Source organism: Trematomus bernacchii, unplaced genomic scaffold (genome assembly GCF_902827165.1).
Source record: "Trematomus bernacchii unplaced genomic scaffold, fTreBer1.1, whole genome shotgun sequence".
NCBI classification, from domain to species: Eukaryota; Metazoa; Chordata; class Actinopteri; order Perciformes; family Nototheniidae; genus Trematomus; species Trematomus bernacchii.
In genome coordinates this window covers 4,080,221-4,099,129 of record NW_022988097.1, presented here as the reverse complement: position 1 = coordinate 4,099,129, position 18,909 = coordinate 4,080,221, and the positions used below count along the sequence as shown (strand labels likewise).

General features: G+C 42.6%; 1 protein-coding gene across 1 annotated transcript in view; it reads left to right on the top strand.

Moving 5' to 3' along the window:
• Window positions 1-18,909, top strand: part of gpc3 (glypican 3) — a 114,717-nt gene that overhangs the window by 58,255 nt on the left and 37,553 nt on the right. The window contains exons 3-4 of the mRNA XM_034121105.1: window positions 6,894-7,579; window positions 18,655-18,797. Of these exons, the coding sequence (XP_033976996.1) occupies window positions 6,894-7,579; window positions 18,655-18,797 (829 nt within the window). The remainder of the gene's footprint in view (window positions 1-6,893; window positions 7,580-18,654; window positions 18,798-18,909) is intronic.

Below are 18,909 nucleotides of genomic sequence, written 5' to 3'. Positions count from 1 at the left end.
TTGAATGCAGCTTCAAAGCCTGCCTCGCTGAATGTTTCTCTCCACACGTACTGGCACTGTTCGCTATCCCCCTCCTCTTCCTCCCCCTCCACCCTCCAGCCCTCTGCTGTGTTTTTCCAGTTCACTTTTGCCCTTGTGTCCTTCCACCCTCACCGTGTCCTCTACTCTGCTGTACACTAACTCCTCTGGCAGCGCCCGTTTGCCGGACTGAGATAGAGCACGGCTCAACTTTGACCTCGGCAAGGACCACAGGGCCAGAAATCAATGGACTCAATGGTGGAAGGCAGAAATATGGAGGCAGAGGAAGCAGCCGGGCATATTCTGTATCAGGAGGGGACAGCAGTATTGGTCCGTGTGCATGTCCAGAGCTTCCTGTCTTTTCTTAAGAAACAAGATGACAGGAGTCTTTTAGGATCTGGCTTATTGTTATTGGGTTTATTTTACAATAACTTAAAATATGATATAATACAATTATATAGATTTCCCTTTTCTAAAACTGAAATTTCACTATTTACATAATTAGAGTGGCACAAAGACAATCCCATTTTTCCAGTTGATACTATTTCCACTACAATTATATTCGCTAAGTGTTTTTATTATTATTATAATTGTATTTGTTATTATTTATTTATTTATTCATCATTATTATGATCAACTTCTGTGATTAAAACAAATATACTAATTCAAAGGAATAAACCATTTTTTGTACAGCTGAAAAGTTGACTAGACTAATCCATTAGTCAATTTACAGAAATCGCCATTTATCGTCACCTAACTAGTCATCTTAATTTTAAGAAAGCACAGAAAATGCTGTAAAATATGAACTTCTACTTCTTTTCATATTTAAAGTGTATTTCTTTGGGCTTTGGACGGACAGAAATATTATATTTTTCAATATTTTCTGACATTTTATAGACTAAACGATTATTCGGTTTATCTCTTAAATGATCACCCTCAGACATGAACATAATTGTGAGTGGAAGCCCTTTTTTTCTTAACTAGTTAACTTTTGTGATTGATTGAAAATAGTTATTTGCTAAAAAGAAGGCTAACAGGCTAAGAAACAGAGCACTCACTTTCCCTTTTACCTCCAAATAAAGTCGTTTTGATAAACTGGTCAAACTGTTTACAACTTTTGATTGGTGATTGTCTGGTCACCTTAATGTTTCAAGCAGTGTTGTCATGTTCCCAGAATTGATGTTTAACATGTTACCCTTCATTTAAAAAATCCCCCTGTCTATAGGCATTTATTATGGGAAGCAAACCAAAGGTAATAGGACAAGTTGATGGATTTTCAATGTTTGTTATTTCATCCAGCTGTGGAGAAACATTTTCCTGAAGCACTTGGGAGTCAGATAATTAAATGTAAAAGAATGCGTGTGTGTGTCTAGCTGTAGTCCTTCACCTGACTCACAACTTGCTCTCCCGCTATGGTTTGCCAAATGTTCGCCCACACTGTCACCACCTGGCTGCTGCTGTGCACTGTGTGATTGCATTGTGTACGTCTGTGTGCATGCGTGTGTTGTGTGTGAGGCGGGCCGCTCTCTAACAGATGGAGTAACCTAATACAAGTCTCATTTCTGCCCCGCTGTCCATTGGCCCTCATGGTCTGCTGGTGATGCTATCAGGGCCTTACCAGCATCCTGCCTGCTTTGTTCCTGGAACCAGCCCACCCCTCCCTAGCCCTCCTCACCCCCCCTGCCCTGCCTCGCCTATGCTGCCTCCCGTAAACGCATGATACCCAGATTCAAACACACACTGGTCCTGCAAGGGTAGCTGGTCAGGTGGAGCTGCTACGTCTCGGGTTACCTGGGACAGGTCGCTCTTTGGGAGTGAAGTGTGTCTGGAAAAACAACATATTGTTTACAGTCGATGAACAGATGATGCCTTTGTTGTGGCTCATAAAATCACAACTGAATGCAAAGCATGCTGGGAGGTGTGTCAGCCTGTGCTACTCTCTGTGCACTCATGTAAAAAACCTACAACTAGGAGTGTTTTTTTTTTAATGTAATGGCTTAAAAATGACTAGTTATACCCTGCTTAACATTTAATAAGTATTTTAACATTACGATTTAAATAATTTAATCGAATAGATGTAGCTCATTTGTTTCCTTTAAAAACAAATGTTGTAAACTTGGCAATGTACGGTCGCCGACTGGTGCAAACGCACTACAACGGCCCAAAACAGGTACTTTCAAAAACGATGCAAATATAAAAGCACAAATGCAGGGTTTACTAAAAGCGCTGCAATAACAAAACGTTGCAAATAGAAAACGAGCAAGAAACTCGAATGCTAAAAAATGCGGCCGGGTCCCAGCTGTTTGCATCACCTTCCAGTGTCCCCGTTTCCATTGTGTTTTGAGCTTATTGCTGTTTTTTATTTGCTGCCTTTTGTTTGTGCATCACTTTTAGTAAACGCTGCGCTTGTTTCGTCAAGTTGGTGAACGTTTTGTAAATCCTGCACATGTGTTTTTAATTTGCATGAGTTGTGGCACATTTATATTTTTATATTTGCATCGTTTTTTAAATTTGACCGCGTTTTTTTTTTTAAAATGGAAGTGTTTTGGGTTTGTTGTAATGCATTTGCACCTGTAGGCCACCGTAGAATGAAGCTCAAAAGTATGAAAAGTTAAACAAGCCAAGTTAAAACTCAAAACTGTCTGGTGTTAAAAAAAATATGAAATAAGGTTATTATGAATTAGGAGAACCAGGCCAACAGAATACATGTTAAATTCTACGTGTACGCTTTTACCTAAATTAATTAATACATTATTTTTAACAACATATTATTTCTCAGTAATTGTAACTGATTTCAATTACATTTATTTATCATTTATTTACCTAATTATGTAGTTTTCCCCCAACCATTTTTATATGATGGATTAAGATTGATTTGTTCTTTTGAGTGTACTGCACCATATTGTGCCCAGCCTATAATACATTGGACAAAAACCAGGATGGTCAAATGACCACCGTCATAGCAAGAATATCAATATAAAAAAACAGTCATTACAAAATTATAAATAACAAATTATTTACAGTGCTTGTATTTTCTATAAATCAAAAATCTTCACAAGGCTAATGAAGTCAAAAAAGGAAGTGCATTCACAATTGACTGGTTTAAGAACAATCGCTTGTGTTGCATCAAAACTTTGGCACTTTGAAGATACATGGTTTGTACCTGACAGAGTGCTGGCATGTGTCTGTGTCCTGCCAGTCCTCGCTCTGCGTCCCGAACAGGTTCTGTTTTGTCACCAGGACCAGCTGGCTGCAGCTTCTCCATCCATCTCCGTGGCGGCTAGAGGTGACACGCCATCAGCCAAATGGATTAGTCTCATTGGCTGGCTAATTTATTGATGTTTTCCTCTTCTGGGAATAATCGGTGTTTGGGTCGCTGATTGATGAGCCACCTGTCTGCCAACTCAGCGTCGGTCAGTCAGTCGGTCGGGCTTGTTATGAGCTGAGTTGACTTATATATCACCCAGACTGGACATCAAATATGCCCATTTGACAGGTCCATTCATATATTATGTGAAAGCCTGTTACATGTCAGAGCGGAGACTCTTAGAGCTTTTAGGTGTCAGAAATAAGTGACCCCACTTTGACACAGATTTATTAGATTTCTTTTAGACTATCTGGACTTGATCATACTTTAATTGAGGGCTTTGATTAATGACATGATATGTAGAGGGCGGCAGAAAATGATAATACGTTTAAGTGCCAACTCAAGATCCTCCTTTTTTATTTGTATTTTTATGAAATGTATTATTATTATTATTTCTTTTTTATTATTTCTTTTTTTATTATTCATTTTTGTATTCTTATTTTTATTTTTTGGGTTTATAGAGCTTTGTTACCTTAAGTGTATGAAAAGTGCTATATAAATAAAGTTTGATTTGATCATGATAACCCGCTCACAATGTAACGCTGCAGTTTGACAGTATCAATGCTAATGCAATGTGCCTGTTGCCTATTGGAGATAATTTAGTGGATATCCATATTTTAATGCACAAGGAAGATGAGAGGCCCAATGTCCTTGGAGTAAACATTATCTGGCTGATGAAATAAGTGGACTGAGCTAAGAGACATTTCCCTCTCCTGCTGATGTGTCTGGTAAAAAGCCCTCAGTCTCTGAGGAGAAAGCGATTTCCAGCAGCCAGCCTTCTGTCTCCATTTGTGACACTGACAAAATAAATGCTACTGCTAATTTTAAGCATGACCCAATATGTTCCTGCGTGCTCCCGCTCTGGTAATGTGTGCCCTTGACCTCCTACAGTAGTATCCCGGACGTCACTGGCCCCTCTCCCCTCCATTAGAGGATACCTGATCCCGCTCAGGCTCTCACTGATGAAAGAGGGCGAGCAGTATGTGCAGGAAATGGGCTCGCAATGGTTCCTGCCATGACCCGGGCTACTCAGAGCCACTGAATTGCATTTATGAAGAGCCCTCTAGTCTTTCTCTTTACCATTACAAAGTGGCTCTCCTCTTTGTGGTGTAAGAGATACTACAGGTAGCTGAATCACAGGGTTTGATGAAAGAGGCTTTCAAAGAATCAGAAGAAAGGAGGAACAAACATCTTTGAGAAGGATGTGTATTTCTCACAGACTCTCCATCAGTAAACAAAATATTGAAGGAATTACCAGGAGAAGACTTTGTATTTATGTTTGTGTGTTTGTGTGTGTGTGGGTGTGTCTTACCTCCTCCCAGTCTGTCTCCCTGTCTCGTCTAGCAATCTGCACATCTGTCTGCTCATTGATCACAGGGGGAAGTGCTTCTCTGTCGCAGCAGGACGGCCGTCGTCTGAAAATCTAAACAGATGTGCGCTGCTCCGGAGCATCCTCTCACATTCCTCCAAACATCTTTTAAATGATTTCTTTATAACCTTTATTAACCCAGCGTCTGTTTTGCTGAGCACGAATGCGGTTTCATATTCATGCATTGATTCAAATGTACAACTGCAGCCTGATCCTGTTTACCACAAAACCAGTTTGGGAAATAAGTCATGGTCTGGGTTCAAATTAAAAATGTTACCCCAGACCATGAACAATACATATGTAAATAAGTTATTTACAGCATGTGGCTTAATAACCATAATTCACGTACTTACGTAAGTTAAAATGAATCAACCTTGACTTTTGATTTCCCAAAAGACGCGAACGTCGGCTTCATCTGTGAAAGTCCTTTGTTTCAATTAGAGGTTTTTTACATGTCGATCACCATATATGGTTCTGAATAGGCTGCATTATGGTGGTAGGTGGTATGCTTTGATGTTGCCTTTTTACTTAACTAACATCACAGAAGTTGCAATGAACACTAAACCAGGATAAGTTGACACTGAACTAAAGTGAAAGTCATTTTGTAAATCAAATAACCTAAGATGTATATATAAACGATTTCCGACGTGTATTTCCTTGAGTGTTCGTGCCAACTGTGCTTTCCCGCCAAACAGCATTTGACTGGCTGCACTGACGTTTGCTGTTGCTAACTAGCAATGGACCCACACCTACCATTTATGTGCAATATGTAGTTTTGAATTATTTGAAAGATTTGCATAAAATCTACTTCTTTCTAATTATTTCCTCTCTACTTTTATAGTTTGTTGCCGTAAGTTAAAGAGGGCACCAAGCTTCAAAACAAGAGCAATTTCCAGTTAGATTGAAACATTTTCGACCCATATGGATGTTTCTTCATAGCCCCAGTGTTGCCTCTGTTCGGATTCTTTCAATCCTCCATTCAAAAGTGATAAATAAATGCTCCCCAGCAGCAGTTAGTGAGCGGGGGAATGATGTTTATTCCTTTGCTCAGATATCGTCATCTTCTCATACGGACCTCCCAATGTGCCTGAAATTGCACATTAGAAAAACACATGATCTGTTCCACACAAAAGAGACAGAGGTATCACACCATGCTGTCCGAGGACCCGGGGCTCTGTGTAGAATGACGAGCTTCATTTGACCTCCGAGAAGCATGAAGAGAAAGAAATTAAACTACCCAAGCAGGCCAAAAGGAAATAACAAAGATGAAATGGCTTTTGTAGCACAAAAAGCAATAACTTCCCCTAACGCCTATACCAGCGCCCCCGCCCTCTCAAAGCAGTGGTCGCTATCACTCTCAACAAAGTGATGAGGGGTATAAATGGGATTTCGCCATCCGTCGCTATTCTCCTGTCCAAAGCTGCATTTCACTGACTCTCATCTCCCCTGCTAAGTTCAGTAATGGAGCTTTAAATCCTCCTGTGTTGTTGGGTCCTCACTTATTTAGCTAGCGGGTCGTTGATAGAGCTCCGGGTTCTTGTGCCACCTTGTTGATAAGACTTCACTTTGTGCCTTGAAACGCCACTGATTATTTCCCCTCCTCACATCGGCCAGGCACATCTCCCTCCTGCGTGCTTTGTATGCTTTCCTCCCTGCAGACATCCTCTCCCGCTTGACTAATACATTGAGATGAAGACTCTCCTTTAAAGGGACTCATTTAAAGTGAGCTCTGTTCTAGCTTCTTTTTCGTTTTACTCAAAGCTCAATCCCCAGATCCTGTTTTTCATCTGCTCTCTTTATTTCCGTGTATTATGCTGTTCTGTGTGTGCGTTTGCATGTGTGAGCAGTCCCATTAGAGAAAACAACAGATTGAGAAAAACTGGGAGAAGGGAAAGAGAGGCTGGCGTGGGAGGTTTCTCCTACTGTGACCGTTAGGGATGGAATAGATCTTTGGGGGGAATTGCATCTTTTGGAGTGTTTCATGCTTTTCAGCTAAATTGCTGCCTACTTTTTGACAGCTCTGCCAAGTTGTTGTGATTACCGAGGCAGAGCATCACCTCCTGAATGCAACAGATATTGAAAAGGTGTCCTTACTTTCACCCCGTCTGACTCTTTGCACTCTCTCTGACTTTCTTGCAGAGGCCTTCGACCTGGTGCTGCGTCACGGCCGTAACTTCACCCTGGCCATGCTGAAGTCGGAGTTCCCGGGCCTCGGGGGTGGAGCCCAGAGCTTCGTGGGGCAGCTCTTCCTGGACATGTCGCTGTACATCCTGGGCTCAGACTCCTCAGTGGACCACATGGTGGCGGTGCTCTACGGGCGCCTCTTCCCCCTGGCTTACCGGCGCCTGCTTGGCGGCACCGTTTCCTCTGCATCTGAGGAGTGTGTGAGAGGGGCCTGGAAGGAGTCCGCAGCATTTGGCCCCTATCCCAAACTGATGATGACCCGTCTGTCTCGCTCCCTCCTGGCCACTCGGGTCTTCCTGCAGGCGCTGAACCTTGGCATCGAGGTTGTGAACACCACGGACCACCTGCGCCCCGGCAGGGACTGCAGCCGGGCCCTGCTGAGGCTGTGGTACTGCCCGCACTGCCAGGGCCTGCTGGGGCCGCCGGCCTGCAGGGGCTTCTGTCAGGCCGTGATGCAGGGCTGCCTGGGGGGGGCGGCCGAGGTGCAGCCCCACTGGAAGAGCTACGTAGACGGGCTGGGGAAGCTGGCCGGCGGAATGAGGGGAGAGCAGGACATCGAGGCTGTTGTTCTTAGACTGCCTTCAATCATCAAACTGGCTCTCAAACACGCTGTGAACGCCCGCAGCCGCCTCACTGCCGCGGTGAGTCCAGAACACACACACACACACACACGCACGCACGCACACACACACGCACGCACGCGCACGCACGCACACACACAGAATAGAACTGTATTGAAAAATACAAGGAGCTGCATTGGTTTGGGTGCGTTCCTAGGGATGGAGTGATCGTAGAGTCAATTGAGTATGACAACTGCACTCCCATTCTGGCTGAGCCGACTGACTACCTGCTGAATTCCCGACTCATGAATGGCATGAAAATAATTTATTGATATCACTCAATGGCTTTTTCATTTAATTGAACCTAATCAGAATCAGATTTTTTGGCCAATAGGGTTTACACTTTCAATTAATTTGCTTTGGTGTTTAATGGTGCAAATATAAACACAAAAAGATTTCAATGTAAAAAAAAGAAGCAAACAACTACTACCAAATAAAAGATAAAAAATGTACAATAAAGTTTATTAACAAATAATTATAAAATATTGGCTCAAACCTTGATGAGACAAATGTATCATACTGGCATCAAAGGACTGACTCGAGTAAATTCGACAGTCATCCAACAGAAATAGCGATGCATCATGTGAGAGATGTAAATGTGCAATAATACACTACTAGACTAGGACTACAGCATCTACCAGACTTTATAAAACGGACAAGTAAAATCAAGCAATCTGATTGGTTCTTAGCCGTGGTATACTGAGCGTATACCACGGGTAGAATTGTAAGTTACTTTTCACAACAACTCAGTATCCCTCCGCGTCTGAGATAAACAGTATACAGTTGGACTGAAAAGCAAACTGCCTGCAGTTTGCTTTTCAAACTGGAACAAGAAAGCAGCGGAGAAGTAACGGAGCAGAAACCCTCCTTTTTACGCAACGGTCCAGACATAGACATCAAACGGCAAAAACATATTCAGTGTGCAGTTCCTTTGGCATTAGGGCAGGGATATTTAGATACTTTCCAAGGTTTGACATCATGAATTGTGCTACTTTTAAAGCAAGCAACGATGTTTTCAAATCTGTAATCAAAAAGGTCCGCAAAAATATTTAAGATTAACTTCGACCTCCGGGGGGGGGGGGGGGGTCTTACTATGGAGGAGTGGATTGAGGAGTGCCTATCTCCAGAACAAAAAGCACCTAAACGACGACATGTAGAGCTACGTGAAGAGCAGGTCGACCAACTGGAAAAGTATCACCATTCAAAAGCTTTCTGATGCGGGTCTTGAAACAAAGCAGAGAAATTATGACCGTTAGTGGCCACAGGTGCGAAAGCTCTCTCCAGAGCTACTGGAAGCCGAATCTCGGGGACCGGAGAAAGTGGAGCAATATTCTCGCCACGCCAAGCAACAGCCTAGAACAACCTCAGCCTATACAAGTAACCACGTAAGCCATGCTACTGATGCTGGACAGTTTTTCAGTGGGTGCCGAACCACGCCCCTTAGCTGTGATATAATGAGCATATACCACGGCCTGTCGTGAGCTATTGCTTAAGTATACAGTTCATTATGAGCTATATTTTATCAAAATCACATTGTTTTTCAGGTCAATTTTGGTTGCTCCTCATTAGCCAACACAGTTTCCATATAGTTACCCTATTAGCTAAAACTCTCGCAATACGGTTACAAGACAGTATTGGCCTTGAAATGTTAGGTAAGGTCTTCACTCATCAAGACTTTTGAGACTTTGCCAACAAAGTTTTACAAATCTTCCATTACTATTGAGGCATATCAACTGAGTGCTTCCATTGATGTGAATGAGGAAACTTAAAGTTTGTCGCAAGACTCTTTCCTTTAGAAATTCTAACAGGACATAATCAAATAGATAGCACATTAACTTCAGTCAAAGGACTTATTGAGTGAGTGTGGCTAAGAGATCAAGGCTACATTTCTTTACTCAAAGAAAATATCACTTGTAATGAAAAGTGTCTCAGCGTCACAAGGCCCTCAGAGAGCACAGATCTCCTCCAGGGCCGTTTCCATAAGTGAAAACTAAAGCATGTTTCCACACGGTAATTTGGATCTGCTCCAAAAAGGAATAGCTTGACACATGCTAGACCCTTCTACCAAGTTTCATGAAAATCGGGCAGGTAGTTTATCTGTAATGCACAAAAAGCAAACCTTAGACTGAGCTGAATAAAGAGTGGGACATAATAGCAAGGGAAGAGAAGAAGGCAGGCAGGCAGATGCTCTCAGCGTGTCTGGCTAAAACTCGTTGATTCAACTCCGATAAAAATGCCAACTTTGTTCGTAGCCTACATGTGAAGTCAGGGAGAAGTTCTCATGAAATATGGAGACTCCTTTCTGCCAGAGTTTCTGAGCTGGATGTGCTTTTGCTCTTGTATATCTGCTGAACTTTTCACTCTTTACACCCAGAATCCCCACGTTGGCCAGGTTTCCACTCAGAACCCATCATTTATTAACACACAAGTTGACCTCACTTACTCTTTACAGCGCCAGGGTGTGGCTGCTTCCATGAAGCGCTGACTTAGGGGAAATCACTCACTGTGCGTGTGTGTGTGATTCTTATCCAGTTAAAATATGTCCTGTGTGGGTTTATTTAAGACTGCAGTTCCAGTCACCACAGATGCCTTTACTCTGTGTTTATGGCTCTGACTCTGGTTCCAGTATATGGGATTAAAGCTGCTGTGGTCCTGTATTGTTCCGCACTGTGACAAGGTCGTTTGTGTGTGTATATGTGGGAGTGTTTAAATGTAATCTTGCAGAGACACTCCTCACTCAGCAGTGTCATTGAAGGGACAGGTGCATTGTTTCCCTAAAGGCTAATTTTGCCTCACTAAGGAGTCATCAACCAAAGCCTGGCACACCTGATTGCATCACCTCCAATAAGGATTTTTGTGAATGACCTTAAGGGATTAAAGGAACCATGCAGTGTTGTCCTTTTTTAGCCAATTAGCTGTAATTTGTCCAAATACTGTAACAAAACAAACTAGTTTACATCAACATAACATGGTCTTGCAGTATCAAGCAGGGAATGTTAGACATGTAATAGAATCAAAAGCAGAATATTTAAATCAGATTTTCCTTCATTTTACTTAATCATTCCTTAGCTTCCTTCTACGAATACACAGAATAACTTTAATAAAGCTGTTATGTTATAAAAAAAATTTTTTTTTTTAACCAGAACCCCTCAAAGTGATGACCCATTCGAACTTTCTTAGCATATTGTTACCCGGCTTAGTTGAATACTCAATTGTGATTAGTCCAATTAGACATTTCAGAGGTTGTTAATACTTGATAACACACCGCTGCTAAGGAGAACAGACCGTTGCTCTATGCTGCCCCAGAACGCCTCGTTGGAGATTTTTCTTTTTCTTCCTGGGTACAGTGACGTGCCCATACCCAAATGGACCCATTGGTCCAAATGGCTGGGGGTGGGTGGGGGGGGGGGGGGGTGCTAGTGGAGCCTCGCAGCGGTGAAACTGTGGCGCGCTTACACTGTAGGTGCGCCGCGTTTGGGGGTGCGGGTGCTAGTGGAGCCTCGCAGATGGGGGTGCTGCAGCCCCCTCAGCACCCCCCCCCCCCCCCCTTCCCGCGTCCATTCGCGATGTCTTGCTGTCTCGCAGATCCCACGCAGCAAGTAGGAAATGAACCCAGCTCACACTGTCCGCTCCTCACAGCAGCGAGCCGCGCAACGTCCCGCCAACACGGCCCCCAGACCCCACGCAGCATTCTCACCTGTTTGTCATTACTGGTGTCATTTTCTGGTTGCTAACGCCATTCTAACACATAATCACTGATGTTCCGCTGTAACGGTGGTGGACTCATCAGAACAGTGGGCGAGCTGACCAATCAGAGCACACTGGGCTCACAGGGAGGGGGGGGCAGGAGCTCCAACAAGCCGTGTAGGACAGAGAGTGAATACACATACTATACAGAGATGCTGTATGAGAAACCAATGTGAGTTTGGAAAATTGCACAATATAAATCTATTCTAGTAGACCTCAACAATGGAATTATGATCAGTAGAAATGGCGATGTCATGGGACCTTTAAACAAAAATGCAGGTTTATATTTTTGGAGAGCACGAAACTTTGGATTCATGATGGCTGAACTGTCCTCAGTAAAAGAAAAGAACGCCTTCGCATCGAGATCCTGATCACCCTGTACTGTGTTATTTATTCAATAACCCTTTGCAATACATTATCCCTTACTTAAATGGCTGTCACCTTTTGTTATCACTAACATTATAATGCTTTAGATTGGGAAAACTGCACCTACAAAATGATGTAACTCTGGAAAGAAAATAGTAGTTGATTTGGTTTAAGCAACTGCCTGTCTAGGTAAAACAAAAAAAGATAAGGTTTTGGGTTGAAACATGTACGTTTTCCTCACATAAATTACGTATGTTAAGTGATCCAGTTTACCAATAGATGTTTATGTCCCACTGAATCAATTAGGAGGTAGATACCACCTCAAATCTATCCTGCCAACTAATAACGAACATTTAATGGACTGATTCAATGCAGGTGAAGTATTGTTTTTGAATTTCACCTTCATTTTGAAATGTAAGATTTAACAGAAGATTGGTCGGGTTTCATGTGATTCTTGCATCTTTTTAATTATTCAGGTCCATCTGAATGGGTCAATGTGCATCGTGACCCTCCTCCTGACATGGTTTGAACATTGCCCGACATGGGCGACCAGCCATCTAGGTATATAAATGTTTAATGATATTGATGGATACACGTCATATAAATGACTCATCGTCGAGAGCGATGAAAAGAGAAGACAGAGGGAGGGAATAGAAAGCATATGTTGGTGACTAAGAGATAGCAAATGTGTGCATATATGAAAGAAGTGAAACTTCTTGCAATGGAGTATGAATCTGTGTAGTTCTCTTGTTAAGCTAGTGAATTGCATGCAACTACAGTGCAGACTGTAGTCTCTCAACAGATCCATGGTGTTTGATTGGCTGCTGCCAAAATGTCACTGTGTCTGATACCACTGGGTGGCGCAAATGTAAGATACAGTCTGTTAAATAACCTTACATAGGGTGGCTTTAAATAAATATTTCAATATTAGAATAAAAATGATAAGAATAAATAATAAAAACATATTTATACAACAAATAAATACATAGCGTGATGATCTTTAACAACAACTTTAATGATTTTGTTGTTGAAGGCCTTTTCAACAATTTTTTTAAGCAACTGACATAACTGATGAAAATGGCAATTCACCAGATACGCCTACAGTGCCTAGTGGTGAAAACACAGAAAGTACTTAAAGGTGGGGTAGGTAATTCACTTCAGAAACACTTTTTGTTGTATTCCATGGAATGCTCTTAACATCCCGATAGCAATGAATACATTAACTGCTTTGACAATAAATACATTAAAACAATTTCATCTGTGGAAGCCGTAGTACTGTAAAAAGCACGACCAATCATCTGAGCCGGCCCGGCTAAAATAACTGGATGGCCTACCTGCCTGTCAGCCGTGCACAAACTTATCTCGTGCCCTCATTGGTCATGTGCGCGTCCGTGTGTGTTGGAGGAGGGGCTCTGTAAGGAAGTCTGAAGGAAGGGGCAGATTTTTTTCGGCTGCGTACTTTCAAATTCTAGCGCACTCGAGCTGGTTTCTCCATTCTTACCTACCCCACCTTTAAGTAAATGTACAAAATACCATAGTATAAACATATTCCATTACTAGTCCTTAAACCAAAATGTAACTTAAGTAAATGTAAAAAAGTCTTTACATCAAAATATAATGTAACAAAATAAAAAGTAGTTATTATTTTTAAAAGGTATTATGTTACTTGTAAGATCATTTAATGTTGTATTTTGTCAACAAGGAGCCAATTTTAGACTTTTGGTACACTATCGAGTAGATCAGTGAAACTACATCATATGACATAGTTTGTTTAAATCAATGTACACAAAAAGGAAGTCAAGGACGGGTTTTGAGTGAATGCACTTTCCATCTCTGGTCTACTGTATCTTGTTTGATGTAGCTGCATATTTTCCAATCTTCCTATATGAAATTGGTGATGGCACTACCTCTAAAAGTAATGTGTTGTTGGGAAAAGTGAGCAGTAATGTAGATATATATGATAAAGAAATGGCGTCTGGCTCCATAACTCCTATCTCATCTTTAAAGAACCGTTCGTGAGGCTGTTGAGTGTAAACATTGGTAATCTTTCAGTGATACTTCAATTGTTTGCACGGCAACATAATGGATCCAGGGAGCACTATGTCTTGTTTAGTGGTTTGCTGTGATTGTAAGAGGCACAGCTGTGGTCCGTATCTCTCACTTAACCTCCCCCCCGGTGAGAGTGCAGACTCCTGTTACTGTAACCGGGGGTGACAAACGGATCGACTCTATCAGAGTAAAAAGCCTCCTGGAGGTGTGAGAGAGACATCTCCTCTCCTCCTGTATCGGCTTGAAGCATGTAACTCTGTTGGGAAGGTGACCACTCATCGTCTGCCAGCCGCTCCCCGGCATGTTAACATTCATTTCCTCCACCCGGTGCGACTCCAGCGCAAATCAACCAATGTTCTCAGAGACGGAGAGAGGGCAGCCAAGAGCCCTGCAGCTTCAATCTATTCCCCTGCCAACTCCCCAGTCCTCTCCTGGAGTTTGATGTCACCCACCTCCGTCTCTACATCTCATCCTCAACATCCTTCTCTCTCTTTCATCCCCTCCCCATTTGTTCCTCTCGTTCTTACGTGCCGCTTTGAGAGAAGATGCATGATTTATGAAGCTCTATTTTTACCGGTTACTGAGGAGAAAGAAATAGAAGAGCGACAAGGAGAGAGAAAGAGGGGGAAATAATGGAGGGAAAGAGTGTGAAGAGCGAGCCCAAGGGGAAGGAGAACAGGAGAGTGTGGAGGAGACATCCATCACCCTGTGACCCCTCTGAGAAGAGACAGAGAAGGGAAGTAGGTTGAGACAGAAATATGATGGATCTGACCAAGAGCAGAGGAGATATACTGCAGAGAACATGAGATGTGTATTGTTACGCACTCCACACAGATGGGGGCTCTAAGTCCAACATCTCTTTTGATTATATTTTCTTTCTGTCATACAACACCTTTTACCAAGTATGTGTATGTTGTTGTCCCCTTTGTGAATATATTAAGCCCATGCTGATTAACTCAAATCCAGAGGGGAAACACGAGCAATAATTACAAGTCTGCTGCATTTGTATGACCTATTACTCCATTCAAACATGCAGGCAGCTGATACAGGAGTTTTCAAAGGTGAAAAATATGCATTGTGTTGATCAAAGCCATTATTTCCGCCTGTATAATTTACCCTTTAAGAAGCATATTTAAAGTTAGCAGGTTTTCTAATCACAATCCCTGTCTCAAAAGAGAGGATTTCAGATTTTCTCATCTAACTTCAGACAAGAATGCAAAGAAGAATGTTTCAAAAATGTCTTACTATTCCTTTAAGACTTTATTCTTGCTGATCATCATTTGTATGCTACATCATTATTGCTCATTTCGTTACAAATCTCAATTACGCATTTTCCTTCCTCCTTTGAGGAAAATATCATTCAGTCCAAGAGATCGGAGTATTTCTGCTGCATCAGAACACTTTCTATCAAATCAAAAAGACATCGTGCTTTCATACTGAAGCTTTTCACAGCTTTGAATGCTTCAGGAATTGCAAAACTCTGAGTGAAAAGTGTGAAATCTATTTTCCTAACAAGCTGGTCTCCAACCTTGGAGCACAACCTGCTAATGCCTCGTTTTAAATTAGACTGCACAGCTCACTCATATGTTTTAGTGGATTCAGTGCTAGTAACCTACGTGTTTTACCATGGCACAAAATCCCCATTTTTTAATCTCATGGGGTTGAGATTCCTGAAGCGGAGGATTTACTAAATAGGCGTACTGAGCTGATTAGTCATAATCACATTTTCGACTGAAATAATTTGAGCTTTACCTGAAACTTTGTGGGAGAAATATGCTTTGTCTGAACTACATTTGATCAGTGTGTTTCAATGTGCTTGGAGTCCACACCTTATATGAATGCAACATATTCAGATGTCTCAAAAATCCAGTTTAAAGACGATAATCTAAAATGAAGGGCTACAATAAATGTATAATATCCATATTAATTTAGACGTATAGTCAACAACATTCACATTTACTATAGATTATTCAATTGTATAGGCCTTTAAGGTGTTATTACTTGAAGTCACTTGTTATCTTCTCATTCATTTATGTCATTGTCGTGAGCAGCAATGTGCTCCAACAAAAAACCTTTTGCTCATTATTCAGTCCTATGAGGTCAAAAGGGAAGATTGTGGAGTGGCTAGCTCAGGTAAATGGTTGAATTAATAAGCTACAAATCGTAACTTCTTGAAATATTAGCTAAAAGCCATACAAAACTGGTTGAAATAGTTAGCTAGAATTCATTAATAAATCGTTGAAATGGTTAGCTAAAATGAATGGACGAGTGCATATAAATACAAGAAGAAGTCATGGATAAACTGTAAATAGGATAGCTAAGTCTCTAATACATGGTTGAATAGCTTAAAGGTAATGGATAAACTGTTTGAATTATATAAGCAATGGGTTTAAGCATCCAGCACACTTCTAGTAGTACTACAAATACAATCTCAACTAAATTGACCTAAATGTTGACACTGATATGGTACAAAATCCACGGTAATGGTGTTGAATAACATTCATTTAAAATCCCACAATCTAAACACACATATTGTTGACTGGAGCTTTAACCGAACTAGCTCAAAATGAATACACGTCACGTCAAGCAGTTGTAATTGCACCATATTCCCTCATTTCCAATTAAGACAGTACCATGATGTAAACATGATAGCTTTACTTTGACACAAAGTAAGACTTTTCCCCCATTTCCACTTCACTGAGAGGCTAAGCTCTTCAGAGGATGCTGTAATGTGTGTTTTACTAGAAGTCAGTACCTATGCTGTTTGCAGGGAGTAGGTGGAGGAGGAGTGCTGACTCAGGCTCTCCCCTGAGCCTCCAGTCCCCTGAAACACAAACATTACTCACCAAATATCCCCCAATATGTTGGTACAGCTGTGCATGGCACCCCGCCACCTCTATAACACTGATAGTATCATCTTTCCTCCTGAAGCTGTTTGCTTAATAATAACCCCTTGTGATCAGGATTACTTAAGCATGTGATTAAACATTGAAGTGTTCTGATCCACGTGCATTGCCATTGATTTGATCATCTTTACCTCGTGTATTCAAAAGCACAGCTGAATGAAACCTGAGATGCAGGTGTGCAGGTTCATGGGCATGTGTGTGTGTCTGTGTGTGTCTGTGTGTGTGTGTCCAGCACCTCTCCCTCCCTCTCAGTGAGACGGGCAGTTCAGTGCAGATAAAAGTGTGCAGATATTTCCGAGCTCTCACGCCGAGGCAGGCTTTATCTGCAGACTCTCCTGTTGGTTGTGTTTGTCCAGCCCTGGGTGATATTAATACCCAACTAATGAGCCCCTTCCTTGAAGAATCCGGAAACAATCGACGGGGGGGGAGGCGGAGGCGGAGGGGCTTAGGCGTGGAATCAGTTTCTCCCTTGTGCCACAACTCCCCTACGGCTTCCCAGGCACGCACAAACAAAAAGAGGAACGCAGCTCCAATCACATTAATCATGGCCTGTGGGAGCACCGGCACTCGCTCCAGGCGCCACGACAACGAGAGAATTACACGAGAAGAAGGGGGGAAAAAGGTGGCAGAGACAATGGGCTGTCGGGTGTGTGTGTGTGTGTGTGTGTGTGTGTGTGTGTGTGTGTGTGTGTGTGTGTGTGTGTGTGTGTGTGTGTGTGTGTGTGTGTGTGTGTGTGTGTGTGTGTGTGTGGTGTGTGTGTGTGTGTGTGTGTGTGTGTGTGTGTGTGTGTGTGTGTGTGTGTGTGTGTGTGTGTGAGATTTCCTCCCAAGCACACGGTAGGGAAGTATTAGAGGAGATGGTTGGTCAGGGATGCGGGGTGTTAGTGAATGCTTGGTGCAGGAAAACTCGTGTGTGTGTGTGCGTGCGTGTATCCTTGGATGACAAGGCTGCATTGATTAACCCTGATGATTCTGTCTTACAGCTGATCAGCATTTCTGTGCTTGTCAGCATTGACAATAAAAGTGTGTGTGTTTGCCAATATTATTTAGGAGAGCATGTTTATCATGTTAATGGGCTTAGGTGAATTATGTTCAAATGAATAACTGCATAAAATGATTCATTTTTGTTTATGCAGGGAAATGTGTGTGTGTGTGTGTGTGTGTGTGTGTGTGTGTGTGTGTGTGTGTGTGTGTGTGTGTGTGTGTGTGTGTGTGTGTGTGTGTGTGTGTGTGTGTGTGTGTGTGTGTGTGTGTGTGTGTGTGTGTGTGTGTGTGTGTGTGTGTGTGTGTGTGTGTGTGTGTGTGTGTGTGTGTGTGTGTGTGTGTGTGTGTGTGTGTGTGTGTGTGTGTGTGTGTGTGTGTGTGTGTGTGTGTGTGTGTGTGTGTGTGTGTGTGTGTGTCCTTGCTGTTCACCAGATAAAGATGTCCAGTGCCGCTCTCATCAGTATTCAGCAGCAGTGCCAGCCTATTCACTTAAAGAGGAGCTGGGCACAATTAGCTGTTAACATTACAAGGCAGAATTAAGCTTCGGACAGTTTCCCCGCGGGAAATTAAACCACCGGCAAATCATTAAACCACAAGCTAAACATTAACAGCCATTTGCATTTTTATTGCACCTGAAAAGAATGTGCCAGGTCCATTATCTCTGAGAGACAGAGAGGGACTCCTTATTTGTTATTGTTATGTCGTCCCGCGTGGAAACACAATGGGATTTAAATGGAGGAAGAAGAAGGCAAAACGAGAGGCCGGTTTTTTTTTTACGCTGCAGTTTTACGGGTGTTATGATTACAAATTTCAACAAGGCGGAAACGGCTGGCGGGGGATACAATGACTTGTTTGTTATGCAAATTCGCCCCGCTTTCATCCCTCCCAAAAATAAACAATCGCTAACAGATGACAATGTGCAGAGGGGCTCAGCTGAGTAAGGCCGGCAGTTTGGCAGCTGACAGGAACTGCGAGCAATAAAGAACAAGTGAGGTGAAGAGGCTCCAGGGATTGAATTCTCCTTTTCTCCTCTCTCCTCTGCAGGTGAGCGGGATGTGTGGAACCACTGCTCAGCGGACCTCTCGCTCAGTGTTATCACCCCCTCTCCAGCTTCCTGCCTCCTCTGCAGCCCGCAACACGCAGCCCTCGTCCCCGGACTCTGATGAGACTTTGGCAGGCCTCCGCAGGTGAGAAAAACCAGGGGCCCTAATCCATCCTGAGACCCTTCCAGCTGATGAGGCAGCCCTCGCTCTCCAGAAACCCTGCAGGGGCATTGCATGTGTCACAGATGAATATTGT